The sequence below is a fragment of the Astyanax mexicanus genome, chromosome 21 (assembly GCF_023375975.1).
Source record: "Astyanax mexicanus isolate ESR-SI-001 chromosome 21, AstMex3_surface, whole genome shotgun sequence".
NCBI lineage: Eukaryota > Metazoa > Chordata > Actinopteri > Characiformes > Acestrorhamphidae > Astyanax > Astyanax mexicanus.
The window spans coordinates 41,585,660-41,611,469 of NC_064428.1; the positions used below are offsets into that span (position 1 = coordinate 41,585,660).

Genomic DNA, 25,810 nt, shown 5'->3' on the forward strand with positions numbered 1-25,810 from the left:
GTTAATTGCGATTAAACAGGTACAAGTATACAATTAATCGTGACTGACTAGCCACGAGTATGTGAAAAATCGCGATTGATTTTTTTACGCAAGAATGTCTTTGATTAAGTTTAAAATAATGCAATTATTCACAGAAATTAACGTGATTAATCATTACTAACTACATTTAATAATGAGATTAATCGTGATTAATCGTGTGTTCGAGTGAAACTCACTCAGCTGAGCTTTCTCGTCTCCTCTGGTTCCCAGTTTGGCTGTCAGTCCTTCCATTTCCTTCCCCAGAGCTGTGTTGAGAAACAGAGGTGAGTTTAACCAGTAAAACACCTGACCATCAGCAGCGTCCAATCAGGAGCCAGAGATCAGACTCACCATCGATCTCAGCCAGGTACTCCGCAATGCTCTGATCCTGCTGCTTATCGAGCTTCCTCATCGCCTCCAGCAGCTTCACCACTAAAGCACAGCGGATTATTAGTAGATTATTGTGGAATACTAGTGGATTATTAGTGGATTATTGTGGACTACTAGTAGATTATTGTGGACTTCCAGTGGGTTACTGTGGAATACTAGTGGATTATTATGGGAAAATAGTAGATTATTGTGGAATACTAGTGGATTATTAGTGGATTACTGTGGATTACTAGTGGATTATTGTGGATTATTAGTGGATTATTGTGGATTACTAGTGGATTATTGTGGACTTCCAGTGGGTTACTGTGGAATACTAGTGGATTATTATGGGAAAATAGTAGATTATTGTAGAATACTAGTGGATTATTGTGGATTACTAGTGGATTATTATGGGATACTAGTAGATTATTGTTGAATACTAGTGGATTATTGTGGATTACTAGTGGATTATTATGGGATACTAGTAGATTATTGTTGAATACTAGTGGATTATTATGAGATACTAGTAGATTATTGCGGATTACTGTGGGATACTAGTAGATTATTGTTGAATACTAGTGGATTATTATGGGATGCTAGTAGATTATTGTGGATTACTATCATATCATAACATATCATGACACAGATAATCATCCGTGATTTGAGACAATTATTAGGAGATAACAAACTAATTGTTGGTAGCTTATAAGAGAGTTATTAAATATATTATAGGTGAATTATTAGTGTTTTATTAGTGGTGTATTGATTATTTATTGATGTAAAGGTCCCTTACTTTCAGATGAGTCTACTTTAGACTTTTCCAGCTCCTTCATCACCTTCATCAGATCTCCACTCTTCTTCTTCAGCTCCGCCTCCAGCGCTGCACATTATAATCCGGTTAAATTATGATTATATATCATTATTACTATACAATAATCAATATACTATATATATATATATATATATTCGTACCGTCAGTGTTGCCGGTTGCCACGCTGAGCTTGCTTTTCAGGAGGTTCACCTCGTCCGACAGAGTTTTAATCGTTAAAACTGAGAAAACATCGGAAACGTAAACTGCATTAAATATCAATATATTAATTCATCAAAATTAATAACGATAAAATATCGTAAGAATATCGCTAATCTGCGCTAATCACTCACCCTGACGAGCGAAGTTATTACTCAGTTTCGAAACTTCTTTATCATACTTATCCTGTAGTTCTGTAACACACAAAACACACACTGCTGAGTGGGCGGGGCTAAAAGTCTGTAGACTTGATGAGAATGTGAGGATAATTTGCTGTATGATTAATGAGTGGGCGGGACTAATATGTTGTGGACAGTGTGGGCGGGGCTAGTGGGTGTATAGAGGGTATCTGACCGGAGTAGGACTCGTGGACCTCAGTGCACTTCCTGGCTTCCCTCAGGTCCTCCTGCAGCTCTGAGAGAGAGAGAGAGAGAGAGAGAGAGAGGTGTGGTCAGAAAGAGAGAGGGGTGGAGTCAGAGAGAGAGGGGTGGGGTCAGAGAGAGAGGGGTGGGGCCAGAGAGAGAGGGGTGGGGTCAGAGAGAGAGGGGTGGGGTCAGAGAGAGAGGGGTGGGGTCAGAGAGAGAGGGGTGGGGTCATAGAAAGGAGGCGGAGTCAGTAAAGGGGTTAATCAGAACAGATCAGATTCTCTCTTACTTCTGTTCTCTTGTTTCACTCTGTTCTTCTCCTCCTCGCTCTTCCTCACTCTCTTCTCCAGATCTGCAACACAAACCACCTTCATCACCATCATCATCATCACCACCGTCATCATCATCATCACCACCACCATCATCATCATCATCATCATCATCATCATCATCATCACTCTGTACAGGAGGAGAGACGGAGGGATTGGTGGAGGGAGGGATGGATGGGTGAAAGTTTGGTTGGATGTATAAACAGTTGGATGGATGGATGGATGGATGGATGAACAGTTGGCTGGATGAACGGTTGAATGGATGAACGGTTGGATGGATGAACAGTTGGATGGATGGATGGATTGATGGATGGATGGATGGATGGATGGGTGAAAGTTTGGATGGATGTATAAACAGTTGGATGGATGGATGGATGGATGGATAAATGGATGGGTGAAAGTTTGGATGGATGAATGGATGGATGGATGGATGGATGAACAGTTGGATGGATGAACGGTTGAATGGATGAACGGTTGGATGGATGAACAGTTGGATGGATGGATGGATTGATGGATGGATGGATGGATGGATGGGTGAAAGTTTGGATGGATGTATAAACAGTTGGATGGATGGATGGATAGATGGATGGGTGAAAGTTTGGATGGATGGATTAACGGTTGGATGGATGGATGGATGAACGGTTGGATGGATGGATGGATGGATGGATGCATGGATGGATGGATGCATGGATGAATGGATGGATGGATGGTTGGATGGATGGATGGATGGGTGAAAGTTTGGATGGATGAATGGGGAAAGTTTGGATGAATGGATGGATGGATGGATGGTTGGATGGATGAACGGTTGGATGGATGAACGGTTGGATGGATGGTTGGATAGATGGATGGATAAAAGTTTGGATGAATGGTTGGATGGATGGGTGAAGGTTTGGATGGATGAATGGGGGAAAGTTTGGATGAATGGATGCACTACTGTTATACGGGTTCTATTTATATTGTCACTTGATCTTAATCACCATTAATATTGCACTATTATCTTCTGTCTCACAATGTCTATTGTGTTTTTGTTGTATTGTACATATAGTGTCTCCCACTCATTTAGATTTAGATTATATATTTATTTCTTTTTATTTCTATTTATATATCTATTTCACCCCCACCACTACTGCACCTTGTTCTGTCTCATGTATGTCTGTGTCCCTGCTGCTGTATTGTACACATAGTGTCTCCCCTTTTTCTTTATTTTTCTTTATTATCCATTATCTGTACTTGCTGTAAAATTGGGAAGGAGAGTAACGTAATTTCAATTCTATGTATGTCCTGTACATATGCAGCATTGACAATAAAACTACTTGACTTGACTTGACTTGATGATTGGATGGATGGATGGGTGAATGTTTGGATGGATGGATGGATGGATGGGGAAAGTTTGGATGGATGGATGAATGGGGAAAGTTTGGATGAACGGTTGGATGGATGGTTGGATAGATGGATGGATAAAAGTTTGGATGAATGGTTGGATGGATGGGTGAAGGTTTGGATGGATGAATGGGGGAAAGTTTGGATGAATGGATGGATGATTGGATGGATGGTTATGGTGGAGATGTATTTATATGTATATTTAGGAGTAAACGTACCGTTAATTTGTTTTTCTGCTTCTTCTTTTATTGTGTTTTGACCACTTTGAGAGTCTTTCAGCTTCTGTCCCAAATCAAGCAACTGCTGAACTGCAACAACCAATCAGAAGCTCTCATCAGCAACAACATTGTGATTTGTCCACTGATTTCCCCACCAATCGGCAGAGATTTCTCTAGTCTAGCCACTCTAACACATATAAAACGAACAATAAAATACTTCCAATAAACAAAATAAAAACTAAATGAATCATTGAATCACTGAATCATTGAATCAAGTGAATCATTGAATCATTACTCACTCAGTTCTGCATTTTGAGCATCTTTCTTCTTCAGTTCGACTCCACTGGACTCCAGTTTCTTAGCGATCTGCGCTAGCTTCTCCGCTAACTCTGAAACATCAAATACATCGTAATTACAACAATAACATCAACATTAACCAATCAGAGGACGGTTCTCTCGGTGGTATCTGGGCAGGTTCAGCAAAACCAGCTCTACCATTGGTCAGAACTTCACTGCTAGAACTGAAGACCGTCAGATTTACAACAGTCAACACATATCAATATAGACCAATCATGTTCCAACTATTTACTATTCATACACGTTTTAACCAATACATTTCCATTAATTCCCGATTTTTTAAAACATCAGTGCAGACATGGACGATAAAACCAAAAATTAAAAAAAATAAAACTAGAATTAAAATTGATTATAGTAGGCCTAAAATATATCAGATAATATTTTTAAATTATAAAATGTGTCAGATCCTAAAAGCTCTGTTGTTTAGAGATAAATTACTGAATTAACTCTGAGCTGATTGGTGTATTTTTTAGCTCAAAATAGATTTTCTCCATCGATAAACTAAAACACAAAGATTTCTAGACCAAATTTTCATGACTTTTCTAAAACTTTCTGGGTGTTTCTATTTTTCCAAAACTTATCCAGGCCTGGAAATGAATGCTATTTTCAAATTCCAAGACTTTTCCAAGTTTTTTATGATTGTACGAAGCCGGTGGGTGGAGCCTGTTTTGTCTGGAAAAAGTAGTCCTTCGAGTTCTTCTAGAGGTTCTAGATACATAATTGTCTTTCACATGCAAATAAAGGTTCTACAAAGTGTTCAGAACCAGTTTTGGTTCAAAAAAGAGGGTGAAGATTATTTTCATTGGTAAATAACTGTTGCAACTTTTGCTAGAAGTGAAGAATCTGCACACTTCACAATAATTATTTACCGAAATTTACAGATATTTACCGAAATTGTTAATCTTAATTATTAACCTTAATAGAACCAAAAGTGCGTCTTCAGTGGCATCGCCTATAGAACCCTTCGGAACCTTTATTTTTAAGAGGAATTTAGTTTCTAATTTAAGTCTATTCACAATCAATAGAAATCTGTTATTTTTTAAATATTACATGCCGTTTTCTACTTTCATTTAGAATTCATTTAGATTTTGGATTTTTAGCTAAAATCTGCAAATTTACGCTAAATTGTAATATTTATGACGTTTGGTTTTAAAAAGGTGTTCAGAGCTCATATCCACATTTTATACACATTATATTACATTTCATCATATTTTGCATCACGATTTAGCGTTAGCAGGCTAACGGCTTCTGATTGGTTACTCACGGTCTTGCTCCGCCTCCGAGTTCTGCTTCAGCTTCTCCAGTTCTCGCTCTTTAGCCTTAACCTCCACCTGCAGCCGGTCAATCTGCTGCTCTGTGAGTCACACAAACACTTACATCACTTCCTGTCAGTGTGGGTGGGAGAGGCTAAAGTACTGTTAAACTGGTGTAGGCTAAATGGGCGGGGCTAAACTGGTGTAGACTAAATGAATGGGCGGGGCTAAACTGGTTTACGTACTGGTTTCTTCGGTTTTGCAGCCGCTCCTCTTCAGGAAGATAATCTCTTTCTTGGTCTCCTCGATCTCGTTCTTCAGACCTTCAATCAGTTCATACAGTTCAGAGGTTCTGCAGGTTCTAGATTTAGAACCGAATTAAAGTCTAAACAGAAGAGAATATGGAGGAACTTACTTTCCGTCTTCTTCACCGCCTCCTGCTTCAGATCCGACTGCAGTTTCTCCAACTTCGATATTTCCTCCTTCAGAACCATCACCTGAATAGCTGCGTGGAGGAGTTAGTTACAAGAATGCGATTATTCGTGATTAACTGCAAAAAAATCTGATTAACTGATTAAATCTGATCATGATTAACTACATAAACTGATTAATCGTGATTAATTGCACAAAACACGGCAATTACTTGTAATTAATCTCACAAAATACTGCAATAAAACTAACACAAGGATGTGGTTAATTGCGATTAAACAGGTACAAGTATACAATTAATCGTGACTGACTAGCCACGAGTATGTGAAAAATCGCGATTGATTTTTTTACACAAGAATGTCTTTGATTAAGTTTAAAATAATGCAATTATTTGCAGAAATTAACGTGATTAATCATTACTAACTACATTAAATAATGAGATTAATCGCGATTAATTGTGTGTTCGAGTGAAACTCACTCAGCTGAGCTTTCTCGTCTCCTCTGGTTCCCAGTTTGGCTGTCAGTCCTTCCATTTCCTTCCCCAGAGCTGTGTTGAGAAACAGAGGTGAGTTTAACCAGTAAAACACCTGACCATCAGCAGCGTCCAATCAGGAGCCAGAGATCAGACTCACCATCGATCTCAGCCAGGTACTCCGCAATGCTCTGATCCTGCTGCTTATTGAGCTTCCTCATCGCCTCCAGCAGCTTCACCACTAAAGCACAGCGGATTATTAGTAGATTATTGTGGAATACTAGTAGATTATTAGTGGATTATTAGTGGATTATTAGTAGATTATTGTGGAATACTAGTGGATTATTAGTGGATTATTAGTAGATTATTGTGGAATACTAGTGGATTATTAGTGGATTATTAGTGGATTATTAGTAGATTATTGTGGAATACTAGTGGATTATTAGTGGATTATTGCGGACTACTAGTAGATTATTGTGGACTTCCAGTGGGTTACTGTGGAATACTAGTGGATTATTAGTGGATTATTGTGGATTACTAGTGGATTATTATGGGAAAATAGTAGATTATTGTGGAATACTAGTGGATTATTAGTGGATTATTGTGGATTACTAGTGGATTATTGTGGATTATTAGTGGATTATTGTGGATTACTAGTGGATTATTGTGGACTTCCAGTGGGATACTGTGGAATACTAGTGGATTATTATGGGAAAATAGTAGATTATTGTAGAATACTAGTGGATTATTGTGGATTACTAGTGGATTATTATGGGATACTAGTAGATTATTGTTGAATACTAGTGGATTATTATGAGATACTAGTAGATTATTGCGGATTACTGTGGGATACTAGTAGATTGTTGTAGAATACTAGTGGATTATTGTGGATTACTAGTGGATTATTATGGGATACTAGTAGATTATTGTTGAATACTAGTGGATTATTATGAGATACTAGTAGATTATTGCGGATTACTGTGGGATACTAGTAGATTATTGTTGAATACTAGTGGATTATTGTGGATTACTAGTGGATTATTATGGGATACTAGTAGATTATTGTTGAATACTAGTGGATTATTATGAGATACTAGTAGATTATTGCGGATTACTGTGGGATACTAGTAGATTATTGTTGAATACTAGTGGATTATTATGGGATGCTAGTAGATTATTGTGGATTACTATCATATCATAACATATCATGACACAGATAATCATCCGTGATTTGAGACAATTATTAGGAGATAACAAACTAATTGTTGGTAGCTTATAAGAGAGTTATTAAATATATTATAGGTGAATTATTAGTGTTTTATTAGTGGTGTATTGATTATTTATTGATGTAAAGGTCCCTTACTTTCAGATGAGTCTACTTTAGACTTTTCCAGCTCCTTCATCACCTTCATCAGATCTCCACTCTTCTTCTTCAGCTCCGCCTCCAGCGCTGCACATTATAATCCGGTTAAATTATGATTATATATCATTATTACTATACAATAATCAATATACTATATATATATATATATATTCGTACCGTCAGTGTTGCCGGTTGCCACGCTGAGCTTGCTTTTCAGGAGGCTCACCTCGTCCGACAGAGTTTTAATCGTTAAAACTGAGAAAACATCGGAAACGTAAACTGCATTAAATATCAATATATTAATTCATCAAAATTAATAACGATAAAATATCGTAAGAATATCGCTAATCTGCGCTAATCACTCACCCTGACGAGCGAAGTTATTACTCAGTTTCGAAACTTCTTTATCATACTTATCCTGTAGTTCTGTAACACACAAAACACACACTGCTGAGTGGGCGGGGCTAAAAGTCTGTAGACTTGATGAGAATGTGAGGATAATTTGCTGTATGATTAATGAGTGGGCGGGACTAATATGTTGTGGACAGTGTGGGCGGGGCTAGTGGGTGTATAGAGGGTATCTGACCGGAGTAGGACTCGTGGACCTCAGTGCACTTCCTGGCTTCCCTCAGGTCCTCCTGCAGCTCTGAGAGAGAGAGAGAGAGAGAGAGAGAGAGGTGTGGTCAGAAAGAGAGAGGGGTGGAGTCAGAGAGAGTGGGGTGGGGTCAGAGAGAGAGGGGTGGGGTCATAGAAAGGAGGCGGAGTCAGTAAAGGGGTTAATCAGAACAGATCTGATTCTCTCTTACTTCTGTTCTCTTGTTTCACTCTGTTCTTCTCCTCCTCGCTCTTCCTCACTCTCTTCTCCAGATCTGCAACACAAACCACCTTCATCACCATCATCATCATCACCACCGTCATCATCATCATCACCACCACCATCATCATCATCATCATCATCATCATCATCACTCTGTACAGGAAGAGAGACGGAGGGATGGGTGGAGGGAGGGATGGATGGGTGAAAGTTTGGTTGGATGTATAAACAGTTGGATGGATGGATGGATGGATGAACAGTTGGCTGGATGAACAGTTGAATGGATGAACGGTTGGATGGATGAACAGTTGGATGGATGGATGGATTGATGGATGGATGGATGGGTGAAAGTTTGGATGGATGTATAAACAGTTGGATGGATGGATGGATGGATGGATGGATAGATGGATGGGTGAAAGTTTGGATGGATGAACGGTTGGATGGATGGATGGATGACCAGTTGGATGGATGAACGGTTGAATGGATGAACGGTTGGATGGATGAACAGTTGAATGGATGCATGGATTGATGGATGGATGGGTGAAAGTTTGGATGGATGTATAAACAGTTGGATGGATGGATGGATGGATGGATAGATGGATGGGTGAAAGTTTGGATGGATGGATGAACAGTTGGATGGATGGATGGATGGATGAACGGTTGGATGGATGGATGCATGGATGGATGGATGCATGGATGGATGGATGGATGGATGGATGGTTGGATGGATGGATGGATGGGTGAAAGTTTGGATGGATGAACGGTTGGATGGATGGATGGATGGATGACCAGTTGGATGGATGAACGGTTGAATGGATGAACGGTTGGATGGATGAACAGTTGAATGGATGCATGGATTGATGGATGGATGGGTGAAAGTTTGGATGGATGTATAAACAGTTGGATGGATGGATGGATGGATGGATAGATGGATGGGTGAAAGTTTGGATGGATGGATGAACGGTTGGATGGATGGATGGATGGATGGATGGATGGATGAACGGTTAGATGGATGGATGCATGGATGGATGGATGCATGGATGGATGGATGGATGGATGGATGGTTGGATGGATGGTTGGATAGATGGATGGATAAAAGTTTGCATGAATGGTTGGATGGATGGGTGAAGGTTTGGATGGATGAATGGGGGAAAGTTTGGATGAATGGATGGATGATTGGATGGATGGATGGATGGGTGAATGTTTGGATGGATGGATGGATGGATGGATGGATGGGGAAAGTTTGGATGGATGTATGAATGGGGAAAGTTTGGATGGATGAATGGGGAAAGTTTGGATGAATGGTTGGATGGATGGTTGGATAGATGGATGGCTAAAAGTTTGGATGAATGGTTGGATGGATGGGTGAAGGTTTGGATGGATGAATGGGGGAAAGTTTGGATGAATGGATGGATGATTGGATGGATGGATGGATGGATGGGTGAATGTTTGGATGGTTGGATGGATGGATGGGGAAAGTTTAAGTTTGGATGGATGGATGGATGAATGGATGGATGGGGAAAGTTTGGATGGATGGATGAACGGTTGGATGGATGGATAAAAGTTTAGATGAATGGATGGATGGTTGGATGAATGGTTGGATGGATGATGGATGATGGATGGATGGATGGAAAACTCACCGGCTATAGTAGCAGCTGCCTCCTCGTCGTTCTCCTGGGCTCTGAGTTTAGTCTGTCTGAGTTCCTCTATTAGCTGAGTGATTCTGGCCACTGAAAGAGATGGAAATGTTAAATAAAGCTATCATTCAGTATCCAGTATGAACTAGTGAGTAACTACCACAAATTATACAGTATCCAGTGTGAACTAGTCAATAACTACTGCAAATTATTCAGTATCCAGTATAAACAAGTTAGAACTACCAAAAAATGTATAATACTACACATTAATCAGTACCTAGCATATACAAGTCATTAACCGCTATGAATTTTTCAGTATTTATTAAGCAGTATTCAGTATAATCTAGTCAGAAACCATTTTTCAGTATGAATTTTTTAGTTTATGCTTTAAATAATTCATTACGATTTGTTCAGTATCAGTATTTGTTCAGTAAAATTTAGTTTGTATTTTGAATAATCTGGTATTCAGTATGAATAATTCAGTATACAGTATGAATCAGTCAGTAATTGCGTTTTTCTCACTGTTCTTCGCTAACTCGGCGTCCTTGTCGTTCAGAGAGCGGTTTCCTTTCTCCAGCTCCTGTTTGGTCTTGGTCAGCATCTTCTCCAGTTCTGAAGATGAATATAAATATTAGAACCAGAAGCTCCAGAACCGGCTGGACGGGTTCTGTGGTTCTGTATAAAGTGACGGAACGTGTGGAACCTTACCTGCTACCTGAGAGACTGAAGAAACCTGCAACCGGCTCAGTTCCTCCTTTATCTTCTTCACATCTCCTCTCAGAACCACAATGTCTTTAACTGCAAACCAACAAACACTTAGCAACACCCTAGCAACCACCTGTACAACCACTATAGCCACTTACATAGCAAAACCTTAGCAACCACCTATATCAAGTCTGTAACAACCACTTACATAGCAACACCCTAGCTACCACCTATATCAAGACTATAGCCACTTATGTAGCAACACCCTAGCAACCACCTACAAAAATAATTTAACAAACACTTCTGTAGCAACACCTAGCTACCACTTACATCAATACTGGATAAAAAGGTTATTCTACCTACAGTATTCCTAATTAAAGGTTATTTTAAGGTTTTATACTACTCACTACTAATATAACAATAAATCTGGGGGTGTGGTCACTGAATCTGGTCCTGTGTTCTGATTGGTTGATGTGGTGGGGGCGTGTACTCACTCAGCTGGTCGGCGTAGCTGCCGGTCTTCACCAGCTCGGCTGTTTTATATTTCAGTGTTTCCTCCGTCTCCTTCAACACCTTCTCCAGATCTATAATCATAATAATAATAATAATAATAATAATAATAATTAGTAGTTAGTAGTTAATGGCAATACTGAGTAATTAATTATTCAGTAACAGAAAGTAATGAGTAGTTAATGGTTTAGTAACAATAGTAATACATACCGGTGATCTGTTGCTGGGAGCGCTGGTTCATTTTGTTAATCAGCTTCTTTAACCAGCTCTCTTCCGACAGCATGACCATATTCTTCAACACTGATCCAGCAGAGAAAGATCAATACACTCTGATCAGATCAATACAGTCTAATCAATACACTCTGATCAGATCAATACACTCTGATCAGAGCAATACAGTCTAATCAATACACTCTGATCAGATCAATACAGTCTAATCAATACACTCTGATCAGATCAATACAGTCTAATCAATACACTCTGATCAGATCAATACAGTCTAATCAATACACTCTGATCAGATCAATACAGTCTAATCAATACACTCTGATCAGACCAATACACTCTGATCAGAGCAATACAGTCTAATCAATACACTCTGATCAGATCAATACAGTCTAATCAATACACTCTGATCAGAGCAATACAGTCTAATCAATACACTCTGATCAGATCAATACAGTCTAATCAATACACTCTGATCAGATCAATACACTCTGATCAGAGCAATACAGTCTAATCAATACACTCTGATCAGATCAATACAGTCTAATCAATACACTCTGATCAGAGCAATACAGTCTAATCAATACACTCTGATCAGATCAATACAGTCTAATCAATACACTCTGATCAGATCAATACACTCTGATCAGATCAATACAGTCTAATCAATACACTCTGATCAGATCAATACACTCTGATCATATCAACTCAGTCTAATCAATACACTCTGATCAATACAGTCTGGTCAGATCAATACACTCTGATCGGATCAATACACTCTGATCAGATCAATACACTCTGATCAGATCAATACAGTCTAATCAATACACTCCGATCAGATCAATACACTCTGATCAGATCAATACAGTCTAATCAATACACTCTGATCAGATCAATACACTCTGATCATATCAACTCAGTCTAATCAATACACTCTGATCAATACAGTCTGGTCAGATCAATACAGTTTAAACTCACCTAGTTTGGCAGGATTGGAATCGTCCAGGTCATCAATCAGTTTGATCAGTTCTTTCTGAAGCTCTGTAAATAAAATCAATTTAAATCAATTAATTAAACCTTATTCACAGCACGTAGTTATACCAGTATGTATTAAACACCAGTATGTATCTTCCCAATAACAATAAAACTGTTTCTTATTTAGTACCAGTGTGAATTGAGGTGATATCACTGGGAACCATTTCTAAGCCAGTATGAATTTTGTTATTACAATACATATTGTCAATAATTCTTACCAGTATGTATCATCTCAATAACATTAAGACTTCTATTGATATTATTAAATGTATCGTGTTCAGAACCAGTATGAACTGTGGTGATATCACCGGGTACCATGGCTAAACCAGTGTGAATTTTGTTATTATGAAAGATATTGGTAACTCCAGTATGTATCTTTTGTCATGGTGAGTATAGTGCTAATAAAATAAAAGTAACTCACTGCTGATTGAATCCAAATCGTTCACATTCACAACGCTGCTCTGCAGATTCTGGATCTCCTTCGTTTTCTCGATGATCACCAGAACTAAACAGAAACACAGTGAATTCAGTACCAGTACTTAATAAAACTTACAGTACTGTAATCAGTACTCTACACATACTCAATTATACTTAACTATCCAGTAAATTCAGTACCAGTACTTAATAAAACTTACAGTACTGTAATCAGTACTCTACACATACTCAATAATACTTAACTATCCAGTGAATTTAGTACCGGTACTTAATAAAACTTACAGTACTGTAATCAGTACTCTACACATACTCAATAATACTTAACTATCCAGTGAATTTAGTAACAGTACTTAATAAAACTTACAGTACTGTAATCAGTACTCTACACATACTCAATAATACTTAACTATCCAGTAAATTCAGTACCAGTACTTAATAAAACTTACAGTACTGTAATCAGTACTCTACACATACTCAATTATACTTAACTATCCAGTAAATTCAGTACCAGTACTTAATAAAACTTACAGTACTGTAATCAGTACTCTACACATACTCAATAATACTTAACTATCCAGTGAATTTAGTAACAGTACTTAATAAAACTTACAGTACTGTAATCAGTACTCTACACATACTCAATAATACTTAACTATCCAGTGAATTTAGTACCGGTACTTAATAAAACTTACAGTACTGTAATCAGTACTCTACACATACTCAATAATACTTAACTATCCAGTGAATTTAGTACCGGTACTTAATAAAACTTACAGTACTGTAATCAGTACTCTACACATACTCAATAATACTTAACTATCCAGTAAATTCAGTACCAGTACTTAATAAAACTTACAGTACTGTAATCAGTACTCTACACATACTCAATTATACTTACCTATCCAGTAAATTCAGTACCAGTACTTAATAAAACTTACAGTGCTGTAATCAGTATTCTACACATACTCAATTATACTTAACTATCCAGTAAATTCAGTACCAGTACTTAATAAAACTTACAGTACTGTAATCAGTACTCTACACATACTCAATTATACTTAACTATCCAGTAAATTCAGTACCAGTACTTAATAAAACTTACAGTACTGTAATCAGTACTCTACACATACTCAATTATACTTACCTATCCAGTAAATTCAGTACCAGTACTTAATAAAACTTACAGTACTGTAATCAGTACTCTACACATACTCAATTATACTTAACTATCCAGTAAATTCAGTACCAGTACTTAATAAAACTTACAGTACTGTAATCAGTACTCTATACATACTTAATTATACTTAACTATCCAGTAAATTAAGTACCAGTACTTAATAAAACTTACAGTGCTGTAATCAGTACTCTACACATACTCAATTATACTTAACTATCCAGTGAATTCAGTACCAGTACTTAATAAAACTTACAGTACTGTAATCAGTACTCTACACATACTCAATTATACTTAACTATCCAGTGAATTCAGTACCAGTACTTAATAAAACTTACAGTACTGTAATCAGTACTCTATACATACTTAATTATACTTAACTATCCAGTAAATTCAGTACCAGTACTTAATAAAACTTACTGTACTATCGAATCTTAAGTATTGTAATAATTCTGGAATAAATTATTTTTATGTGGTAGGGAATTCAGTACTTAAAAGTACTTACGATTATTCTTATATACTGAAAAAACTCAATACAAGTAATTAAATGAGGATGATGCTTAGTTATTCAGTATGTATACTTAAAAGAGTATGGTTATAAATTCAGTACATTTACCTAATAAATCTTTAGTATAGTAATAAATTCTGGAAGTTGTACTTTTTAATACTTAAGTATTGTAAAGAATGCAGTACTTAAAAGTACTTAAAAGATGCTTAGGAACAGTTGTAAATTAAGTACAAATACTTAAAATGGTGCTTCAGTGAAAGTACTTAAAGTAATGCTTAGGTATCACAAAATTCAGTATAAATACTTAAATTGATGCTTGAGTAAGGTAGTAAATTCAATACAGATACTTAAAGCTCAAGTAGTAATCATTTCTGAAAGAAAAAAAACACTTATTGGTGCTAAAGAATAGTAGTGCATTCAGAACTTACAAGTACTTAAAATGATGATGCTTAAGTAAGGTACTAAATTTAAAACAAATACTTAAAATTCTGTATAAATTATTAAATTCACTACAAATGCTTAGATAAAAAAATCTGATACTGGTGCTCGAGTAAACAAAATGAATTCAGTATTTAAAAGTACTGTAAATGATGAATAGGCTTTTCAGTACAAATACTTGGTATTTGAAGAATTGTATTTAAGTGTACTGAATTCACCTGTAAAATAAAAGTAAAGTACTGAATTCTGTAAAGACTTTCTTGGTTTTACGCACTTTTTACAGCGCTGGGATCTTTGTTTTTTAACTCGTACTTCTTCAGGTTAAGCTCATCAGTTTTCTTCTTCAGCAGTTTCTTCAGTTCTGTAAAAAAAGACAAAATTCTAAATTTAAAATCCAAGGACGGGTTTAGATTACTGAATTTTACTGATATCACTGTAAATTTTTTAATAACAAATAGATTTCTTTAGATCCACAACAGTATGGATCTTGTCAGTCCCAGTATGAATTACATTAATTTCAGTGTGTATTTTCTGGAAACCATTATGTATTTTGTTGCATTAATACCGGTGTGAATGTTGTTTATAGTGTATATATTAACATTAATGTTACACTTATTTTACGCTAGTGTATCAACATCAGCAATTTTCTTGCCAATACCACTGTGAATTTTGTTGATCTTGTCAGTCCCAGTATGAATTATGTTAATATCGGTGTGTATCTTCTCGAAATCATTATGTATTTTGTTGTATTAATAGTGTTGTAGTGTATCAACACCAGTAATTTTCTTGCCAATACCAGTGTGAATTTTTGTAATATCAGTGTGTATCTTCGCCAAACCATTATGTATTGTGTTGTATTAATACCGGTGTGAATTGTGTTTATAGTGCATATAAACATTGGTGTTTCGTTAATTTTACGCTAGTGTATGAACACCAGTCATGTTTTTTGCCAATATCAGTGCGAATTTTTGTTTAAATCTGTATATATTTTTACATTTAAATTATTTTTAGTATTCATTTAATTTACTATATTTACTATATATTTTTACGTTCTAACATACATAAGAACCTGTTAGTAAGCAGTGTGAGTTAAAGGACCAGTATGTATTATATATAGTAGTTTCTTCTAACCTTCTGAATATATCTCCATGGGCAGAGATGGAGTAATAAAGCAGTAAATATCGGCAAAACATACAATACAGTTTTAGCTGGAGATATATGAGCTTAGATCCCTGAAGGACTACAAGACATAATAATACTGAGCTGAACATGTTATTAAGCTGAAATAATGTTAGCTAGGTAATTTACTGAAGTCGCTAGTCATTTTTTTTAACATTCGAGTCTCTCAGAACAAATGCTGTGGTTATTAGAGTATTAGAGTATTTAGAGTATTAGAATAATTAGAGTATTTAGAGTATTTAGAGTATTAGAGTATTAGAGTATTAAGCGTATTTAGAGTATTTAGAGTATTAGAGTATTTAGAGTATTAGAGTATTTAGAGTATTAGAGTATTTAGAGTATTAGAGTATTTAGAGATTTAGAGTATTAGAGTATTTAGAGTATTAGAGTATTTAGAGTATTTAGAGTATTAGAGCATTAAGAGTATTAGAGTATTAGAGTATTTAGAGTATTAGAGTATTTAGAGTATTAGCGTATTAGAGAATTTAGAGTATTAGAGTATTAGCGCATTAAGAGTATTAGAGTATTTAGAGTATTAGAGTATTTAGAGTATCAGAGTATTTAGAGTATTACAGTATTTAGAGTATTAGAGTATTTAGAGTATTAGAGTATTTAGAGTATTAGAGTATTAGAGTATTTAGAGTATTAGAGTATTTAGAGTATTTGGAGTATTAGAGTATTTAGAGTATTAAAGTATTAGAGTATTTGGAGTATTAGAGTATTTAGAGTGTTGGAGTATTAGAGTATTTAGCGTATTAGAGTATTAGAGTATTTAGAGTATTTAGAGTATTAGAGTATTTAGAATTTTAGAGTATTAGAGTATTTAGAGTATTAGAGTATTTAGAGTATTAGAGTATTTAGAGTATTAGAATATTTAGAGTATTTAGATTATTAGAGTATTAGAGTATTTAGAGTGTTAGAGTATTTAGAGTATTAAAGTATTAGAGTATTTAGAGTATTAGAGTATTTAGAGTGTTAGAGTATTAGAGTATTTAGAGTATTAGAGTATTTAGAGTATTTAGAGTATTAGAGTATTAGAGTATTTAGAGTATTAGAGTATTTAGAGTATTAGAATATTTAGAGTATTTAGATTATTAGAGTATTAGAGTATTTAGAGTATTTAGAGTATTAGAGTATTAGAGTATTTAGAGTATTAGAGTATTTAGAGTATTAGAGTATTTAGAGTATTAGAGTATTTAGAGTATTTAGTGTATTAGAGTATTTAGAGTATTAGAGTATTTAGAGTATTTGGATTATTAGAGTATTAGAGTATTTAGATTATTAGAGTATTAGAGTTAGTGTAGGTAAAGTGATCCAGACTAGTGCCGGCTAACTCCGTTTAAATGCTACGTTATGCTAGCGTGGAGTGTTAGCTCACCCTCGATCTTGCTGAGGGATTTCTCTCTGGTGATGGTTTCTCTGATGCTGTCGATGTCGATATTCAGCGTAACAATCTCCAGAACTGTGGTGGAGAATCAGGGCGGGGTTTAATATTTAAATCTGTTACAGAACCAGTGAGGAACGTACTGGAACTCCAGCACTTACCGTATTTCAGGTTGGTGTTGGGTAGTTTTCCCAGCGTGGCCTCCAACTGATCAGATAATTCTACAAACACATTAAAAACACATTAAAATACATTAATAAAACATAAAAAACACAATAAAAACACATTAAAACACCCAAATAGAGCTATACTATATAAAATACAGAACATTTTAAAATAATTAAAATTGCAGAACTAAGGTGCGTCCAAACTTAAATGAAGAGAGCACTTCAGTTTCTGAATCAGTTTCTCTGATTTTGCTATTTATAGGTTTATGTTTGAGTAAAATGAACATTGTTGTTTTATTCTATAAACTACAGACAACATTTCTCCCAAATTACAAATAAAAATATTCTCATTTAGAGCATTTATTTACAGAAAATGAGAAAAAAATGCTTTCAGACTTCAAATAATGCAAAGAAAACAAGTTCATATTCATAAAGTTTTAAGAGCTCAGAAATAATCAATATTTGGTGGAATGACCCTGATTGGTTTTTAATCACAGTTTTAATTTCATGCATCTTGGCATCATGTTCTCCTCCACCAGTCTTACACACTGCTTTTGGATAACTTTATGCTGCTTTACTCCTGGTGCAAAAATTCAAGCAGTTCAGTTTGGTGGTTTGATGGTTTGTGATCATCCATCTTCCTCTTGATTATATTCCAGAGGTTTTACATTTGGTAAAATCAGAGAAACTCATCATTTTTAAAACTGTTGGAATTTTCTCACCATTGAATTTCACCTGGATGTCGTCACACTCGGCCATCAGATCCGCCAGCTTTTTATCCAGATCTGATCACAGAGAGATTCAGATTTTATTACAGAACTACATCACTACACTTCCTGAACTACAGAACTACATCACTCCACTTCCTGAACTACAGAACTACATCACTACACTTCCTAAACTACAGAGCTACATCACTACACTTCCTGAACAACAGAACTACATCACTACACTTCTTAAACTACAGAACTACATCACTACACTTCCTGAAAAACAGAACTACATCACTACACTTCTTAAACTACAGAACTACATCACTACACTTCTTAAACTACAGAACTACATCACTACACTTCCTAAACTACAGAACTACATCACTACACTTCCTAAACTACAGAACTACATCACTACACTTCTTTAACTACAGAACTACATCACTACACTTCCTAAACTACAGAACTACATCACTACACTTCCTGAACTACAGAACTACATCACTACACTTCTTAAACTACAGAACTACATCAATACACTTCCTAAACTACAGAACTACATCACTACACTTCCTGAACTACAGAACTACATCACTCCACTTCCTGAACTACACAACTACATCACTACACTTCCTAAACTACAGAGGTACATCACTACACTTCCTGAACAACAGAACTACATCACTACACTTCTTAAACTACAGAACTACATCACTACACTTCCTGAAAAACAGAACTACATCACTACACTTCTTAAACTACAGAACTACATCACTACACTTCTTAAACTACAGAACTACATCACTACACTTCCTAAACTACAGAACTACATCACTACACTTCTTTAACTACAGAACTACATCACTACACTTCCTAAACTACAGAACTACATCACTACACTTCCTGAACTATTACAGAGCTACATCAATACACTTCCTAAACTACAGAACTACATCCCTACACTTCCTAAACTACAGAATAACATCACTACACTTCCTAAACTACAGAACTACATCACTACACTTCCTGAACTATTACAGAACTACATCACTACACTTCCTAAACTACAGAACTACATCCCTACACTTCCTAAACTACAGAATAACATCACTACACTTCCTAAACTACAGAACTACATCACTAAACTTCCTAAACTACAGAACTGCATCACTACACTTCCTAAACTACAGAACTACATCCCTACACTTCCTAAACTACAGAACTACATCCCTACACTTCCTAAACTACAGAATAACATCACTACACTTCCTAAACTATAGAACTACACTTCCTAAACTACAGAACCACATCCCTACACTTCCTAAACTACAGAATAACATCACTAAACTTCCTAAACTATAGAACTATACTTCCTAAACTACAGAATAACATCACTACACTTCCTAAACTATAGAACTACACTTCCTAAACTACAGAACTACATCACTACACTTCCTAAACTACAGAATTCATACTGGATGATCTTACAGATGTTCTTGGCCAGCAGTCTGGAGATCTTATCCTCTTTCTCCTCCAGATGCTTCTGAAGATCTGAGAGAATCAACATAAAACCCAGGTCATCATTTAGAGTAATAATAATAATAATAATAATAATAATAATAATAATAATAATAATAATAATAATAATAATAAAGTTATGGGTTCTAGATAACAGGCTGTAGGAGGAGAACCTCACCTTTAATAAAAACCTCTGCTGCTGCCTTCTCCCCCATCCAGCGCACCTGAGTCACCTGAAGCTCCAGCTGAACACTCAGCAGCCTGGAGACTGAGAACCGCAGGAGACATTATCATCATTACCGTTATCATCTTCATCATTACCATTATCATCTTCTTCATTACCATTATCATCTTCATCATTACCGTTATCATCTTCTTCATTACCATTATCATCTTCATCATTACCGTTATCATCTTCTTCATTACCGTTATCATCTTCTTCATTACCATTATCATCTTCTTCATTACCATTATCATCTTCTTCATTACCATTATCATCTTCATCATTACCATTATCATCTTCATCATTACCGTTATCATCTTCTTCATTACCGTTATCATCTTCTTCATTACCATTATCATCTTCTTCATTACCATTATCATCTTCATCATTACCGTTATCATCTTCTTCATTACCGTTATCATCTTCATCATTACCGTTATCATCTTCTTCATTCCCATTATCATCATCTTCCTCATTATCACATTCATCCATACCATCATTACTATCAGCATCCTCAGCAATATTAATACAATTCTCAACATTATCATCATCAGCATCATTTTCACAATCACCTTCATTTTCATCCTCAATAGAATATTAATAATAATGATTAACATTATCATCTTCATCATCCTCATTATCATTGTTAACAACACCCACATTATCATAAAAATCATTATTATCATTATCAGTAGCATAATTGTCCTGATTATTATCCTCATCATCTTCATTATCCTCATTATCATCACCTTCATCATTATCCTAATTATTAATATCCCCATAATTTTAGTATCCCCACATTATTATCATTACCATCAACCCACATTACCACTATCCTCAATTTAATAATAATAATAATAATTATTATTATTATTAACATTATCATCTTCATTATCTTTATCATCGTTATTAACAACACCCACATTATCATTATCATCAGCATTATTAGCCTGAATATTATTCTCTTCATTATCCTCACTTTCATGCCCATCCCCATAATCATTATTAATATCAGCATCATTTTCCTCATCATCGTCCTAATCATCATTCTAAACATCACCACGACCATCATCATCATCATCCTCATCATCATCATCCTCATCATCATCATTATCATCATCTTTACCACTGTCATCCAATCTAAACTCACAGATCACTGATCAATATAATAAACTGATGAATATAATAATCTGATGAATATAATAAACTGATTAATATAATAAACTGATGAATATAATAAACTGATTAATATAATAAACTGATTAATACAGTGATGAAGATCAGATGAGACTCACAGAGCTCCATCTTCTTCTTCAGCTCCTCCAGCTTCCCCTCCACCTGCTTCTTCTTCTGCAGCAGCTCCTTCTCCAGCACTGACCCCAGAACAGGAGATTTTACAGCGTTTATATTCATTCATTCACTCATTCATTCATCCATTCATTAACTTATTTATTCACTCATTCATTTATTTACTAATTAACTCATTAATTAACTCATTAATTAACTCATTGATTGACTCATTCATTCACTCGTTTATTCACCTTCTCTGCGGGACAGAGTTCTTTTCAGGAGCTCCAGCTCGTCCTCCAGAGCCCACACCTCCTTCTCCACCACCGTGATGTGCTTACCTGCACCACAGGTAACAACAGCTCATCCACCTGACTGTACCAATCATTACAATTACTGTACCAATCATTACAATCACTGTACCAATCATTACAATTACTGTACCAATCATTACAATTACTGTACCAATCATTACAATCACTGTACCAATCATTACAATCACTGTACCAATCATTACAATTACTGTACCAATCATTACAATCACTGTACCAATCATTACAATCACTGTACCAATCATTACAATTACTGTACCAATCATTACAATCACTGTACCAATCATTACAATCACTGTACCAATCATTACAATTACTGTACCAATCATTACAATCACTGTACCAATCATTACAATCACTGTACCAATCATTACAATTACTGTACCACTCATTACAATTACTGTACCAATCATTACAATCACTGTACCAATCATTACAATCACTGTACCAATCATTACAATCACTGTACCAATCATTACAATTACTGTACCAATCATTACAATCACTGTACCAATCATTACAATCACTGTACCAATCATTACAATTACTGTACCAATCATTACAATCACTGTACCAATCATTACAATCACTGTACCAATCATTACAATCACTGTACCAATCATTACAATCACTGTACCACTCATTACAATCACTGTACCAATCATTACAATCACTGTACCAATCATTACAATCACTGTACCAATCATTACAATTACTGTACCACTCATTACAATTACTGTACCAATCATTACAATCACTGTACCAATCATTACAATTACTGTACCAATCATTACAATCACTGTACCAATCATTACAATTACTGTAACACTCATTAAAATTACTGTACCAATCATTACAATCACTGTACCAATCATTACAATTACTGTACCACTCATTACAATTACTGTACCAATCATTACAATTACTGTACCAATCATTACAATCACTATACCAATCATTACAATCACTGTACCAATCATTACAATCACTGTACCAAGCATTACAATCACTGTACCAATCATTACAATCACTGTACCAATCATTACAATCACTGTACCAATCATTACAATCACTGTACCAATCATTACAATCACTGTACCACTCATTACAATCACTGTACCAATCATTACAATCACTGTACCAATCATTACAATCACTGCATCAATCATTACAATCACTTTACCAATCATTACAATCACTGTACCAATCATTACAATCATTGTACCAATCATTACAATTACTGTACCACTCATTACAATTACTGTACCAATCATTACAATCACTGTACCACTCATTACAATTACTGTACCAATCATTACAATCACTGTACCACTCATTACAATCACTGTACCACTCATTACAATCACTGTACCAATCATTACAATCACTGTATCAATCATTACAATCACTGTATCAATCATTACAATCACTTTACCAATCATTACAATCACTGTACCAATCATTACAATCATTGTACCAATCATTACAATCACTGTACCAATCATTACAATCATTGTACCAATCATTACAATTACTGTACCAATCATTACAATCACTGTACCAATCATTACAATCACTGTACCAATCATTACAATTACTGTACCACTCATTACAATTACTGTACCAATCATTACAATCACTGTACCAATCATTACAATCACTGTACCAATCATTACAATCACTGTACCAATCATTACAATAACTGTACCAATCATTACAATCACTGTACCAATCATTACAATCATTACAATTACTGTACCAATCATTACAATCACTGTACCAATCATTACAATTACTGTACCAATCATTACAATTACTGTACCACTCATTAAAATTACTGTACCAATCATTACAATTATTGTACCAATCATTACAATTACTGTACCACTCATTACAATTACTGTACCAATCATTACAATCACTGTACCAATCATTACAATCACTGTACCAATCATTACAATTACTGTACCACTCATTACAATTACTGTACCAATCATTACAATCACTGTACCAATCATTACAATCACTGTACCAATCATTACAATCACTGTACCAATCATTACAATTACTGTACCAATCATTACAATCACTGTACCACTCATTACAATTACTGTACCAATCATTACAATCACTGTACCAATCATTACAATCACTGTACCAATCATTACAATCACTGTACCAATCATTACAATTACTGTACCAATCATTACAATTACTGTACCAATCATTACAATCACTGTACCACTCATTACAATAACTGTACCAATCATTACAATCACTGTACCAATAATTACAATCATTACAATTACTGTACCAATCATTACAATCACTGTACCAATCATTACAATCACTGTACCAATCATTACAATAACTGTACCAATCATTACAATCACTGTACCAATCATTACAATCACTGTACCAATCATTACAATTACTGTACCAATCATTACAATCACTGTACCAATCATTACAATCACTGTACCACTCATTACAATCACTGTACCAATCATTACAATTACTGTACCAATCATTACAATCACTGTTCAACTATTTTAATTACAAATTTAGAATTACTGTTCAAATGTTTGGAATTACTATTCAAAAGGTTAGAATTACTGCTAAAAAATCAGAGTTACTATATTTAAAAATAAAATCTTTATTCAAAAATATAAAACATTTTAAATACTGCTGAGAAAACAGAATTAAATAATTAAAAATAAAAAGTTCATGATTAGCAGTCGACAACATTTTATAAGAGAGTGTTTCTGGGTTTACGGCTGTGGTTCTCTGTATGTAATTATATATGTAATATATAAACTATATATAAATGTATATAAGGTTATATAAACTCACTGAGTTCTGGGTTCGGACCCTTCTCATTCTTCTCTTCCTTCAGATCAGACAACAGGACCTTCTTCACCTTCAGACGCTGCAGAAGAGCTGTAACACACACACACACACACTCAGAAATATGATCAATAATATATTAACATAATCTATAATCATAATCTATAATAATAATCCATATTCTCACCAGTGTACTCAGCCTCGGTCTTCAGCAGATCCGCCAGTTTCCTCTGAATCACCACCATCTGTTTATTACCTTCCATTATCACCGATACTGTGATATCACACACACACACACACACACACAGTTCCTCATATATACCCTCTAGAATATATACACTTTAGAATATATATTTTCGCTGTGCAATGAAAAACACTTATCCCCAAAACAGCAACTTTACAGGAGAGAAAAAAAAACCTTGTAAACTTTTAATGAAAGTCAATGTAAAAAGAGTTTATTTCAGGTCATTTTGAAGAGTTTCTATTGGTCCGTTCATCAAGAAATTTTGACACAGTGTAAGGGACAGTTTATCTGTTAAAATTATGTAGTAAACTAAAAATCGACAAAAACTGAGATAAGTGTTTTTCATTGGATAGCGACGATATACAGTAGGGGTGGAACACAATATGGAAAGATATCATTTTTTCATTCCAACAAATGATCAACTTTTAAGGTCAAATATGTTTTTAAATATGTTTAATAACCTATTTTGATAATAGTGTATCGTGAGAATATCGCATTGTGATAATAATGTATCGTTAATATCAGGTTGTGATAATATCGTGGCGTGATAACATTGTATTGTGATAACCCTGTATTGTGATTATAACATTTTGTGATAAAACCATATCATGATAACATTGTATTGTGACGATATCATATCGTAATAACAATAAATTGTGATAATAACATATCATGATAACATCCAGACCCACTTTTTTCAGAAGTTGCAAAACCGGTCCCATCCATCTTGTTCAACTTCTTGTCCAGAATTGTCTTTAATCCTATTGAAACACAACAAACATTTCAGTAATTATTTTCATTATAGTTATTAATAAATATAGATAATGATACAGTCATATGAAAAAGTTTGGGCAC

At 35.1% G+C, this 25,810-nt stretch overlaps 1 protein-coding gene across 45 annotated transcripts in view; it reads right to left on the reverse strand.

Annotated features, from left to right (window-relative positions):
• Positions 1–25,810, reverse strand: part of LOC103036139 (putative leucine-rich repeat-containing protein DDB_G0290503) — a 73,113-nt gene that overhangs the window by 36,344 nt on the left and 10,959 nt on the right. For 27 of the 45 annotated variants that reach the window (XM_049469315.1, XM_049469311.1, XM_049469310.1 and 24 more), the window contains exons 10-46: positions 25,648–25,716; positions 24,899–24,985; positions 24,718–24,804; positions 21,787–21,873; positions 21,541–21,618; positions 20,201–20,290; positions 19,993–20,055; positions 18,514–18,576; positions 17,786–17,845; positions 17,619–17,702; positions 15,336–15,422; positions 12,928–13,011; positions 12,450–12,512; positions 11,457–11,546; positions 11,231–11,320; positions 10,740–10,829; positions 10,554–10,643; positions 10,035–10,124; positions 8,387–8,449; positions 8,167–8,226; positions 7,947–8,006; positions 7,758–7,835; positions 7,581–7,667; positions 6,378–6,458; positions 6,224–6,292; positions 5,732–5,821; positions 5,562–5,639; positions 5,328–5,417; positions 4,006–4,095; positions 3,707–3,796; positions 2,069–2,131; positions 1,769–1,828; positions 1,549–1,608; positions 1,360–1,437; positions 1,181–1,267; positions 370–450; positions 216–284 (exon numbers count right to left, since the gene is read on the reverse strand). In XM_049469315.1, the coding sequence (XP_049325272.1) occupies positions 216–284; positions 370–450; positions 1,181–1,267; positions 1,360–1,437; positions 1,549–1,608; positions 1,769–1,828; positions 2,069–2,131; positions 3,707–3,796; positions 4,006–4,095; positions 5,328–5,417; positions 5,562–5,639; positions 5,732–5,821; positions 6,224–6,292; positions 6,378–6,458; positions 7,581–7,667; positions 7,758–7,835; positions 7,947–8,006; positions 8,167–8,226; positions 8,387–8,449; positions 10,035–10,124; positions 10,554–10,643; positions 10,740–10,829; positions 11,231–11,320; positions 11,457–11,546; positions 12,450–12,512; positions 12,928–13,011; positions 15,336–15,422; positions 17,619–17,702; positions 17,786–17,845; positions 18,514–18,576; positions 19,993–20,055; positions 20,201–20,290; positions 21,541–21,618; positions 21,787–21,873; positions 24,718–24,804; positions 24,899–24,985; positions 25,648–25,716 (2,886 nt within the window). The remainder of the gene's footprint in view (positions 1–215; positions 285–369; positions 451–1,180; positions 1,268–1,359; positions 1,438–1,548; positions 1,609–1,768; positions 1,829–2,068; positions 2,132–3,706; positions 3,797–4,005; positions 4,096–5,327; positions 5,418–5,561; positions 5,640–5,731; positions 5,822–6,223; positions 6,293–6,377; positions 6,459–7,580; positions 7,668–7,757; positions 7,836–7,946; positions 8,007–8,166; positions 8,227–8,386; positions 8,450–10,034; positions 10,125–10,553; positions 10,644–10,739; positions 10,830–11,230; positions 11,321–11,456; positions 11,547–12,449; positions 12,513–12,927; positions 13,012–15,335; positions 15,423–17,618; positions 17,703–17,785; positions 17,846–18,513; positions 18,577–19,992; positions 20,056–20,200; positions 20,291–21,540; positions 21,619–21,786; positions 21,874–24,717; positions 24,805–24,898; positions 24,986–25,647; positions 25,717–25,810) is intronic. The other 18 variants (XM_049469314.1, XM_049469313.1, XM_049469312.1 and 15 more) reach the window with 18 other exon arrangements.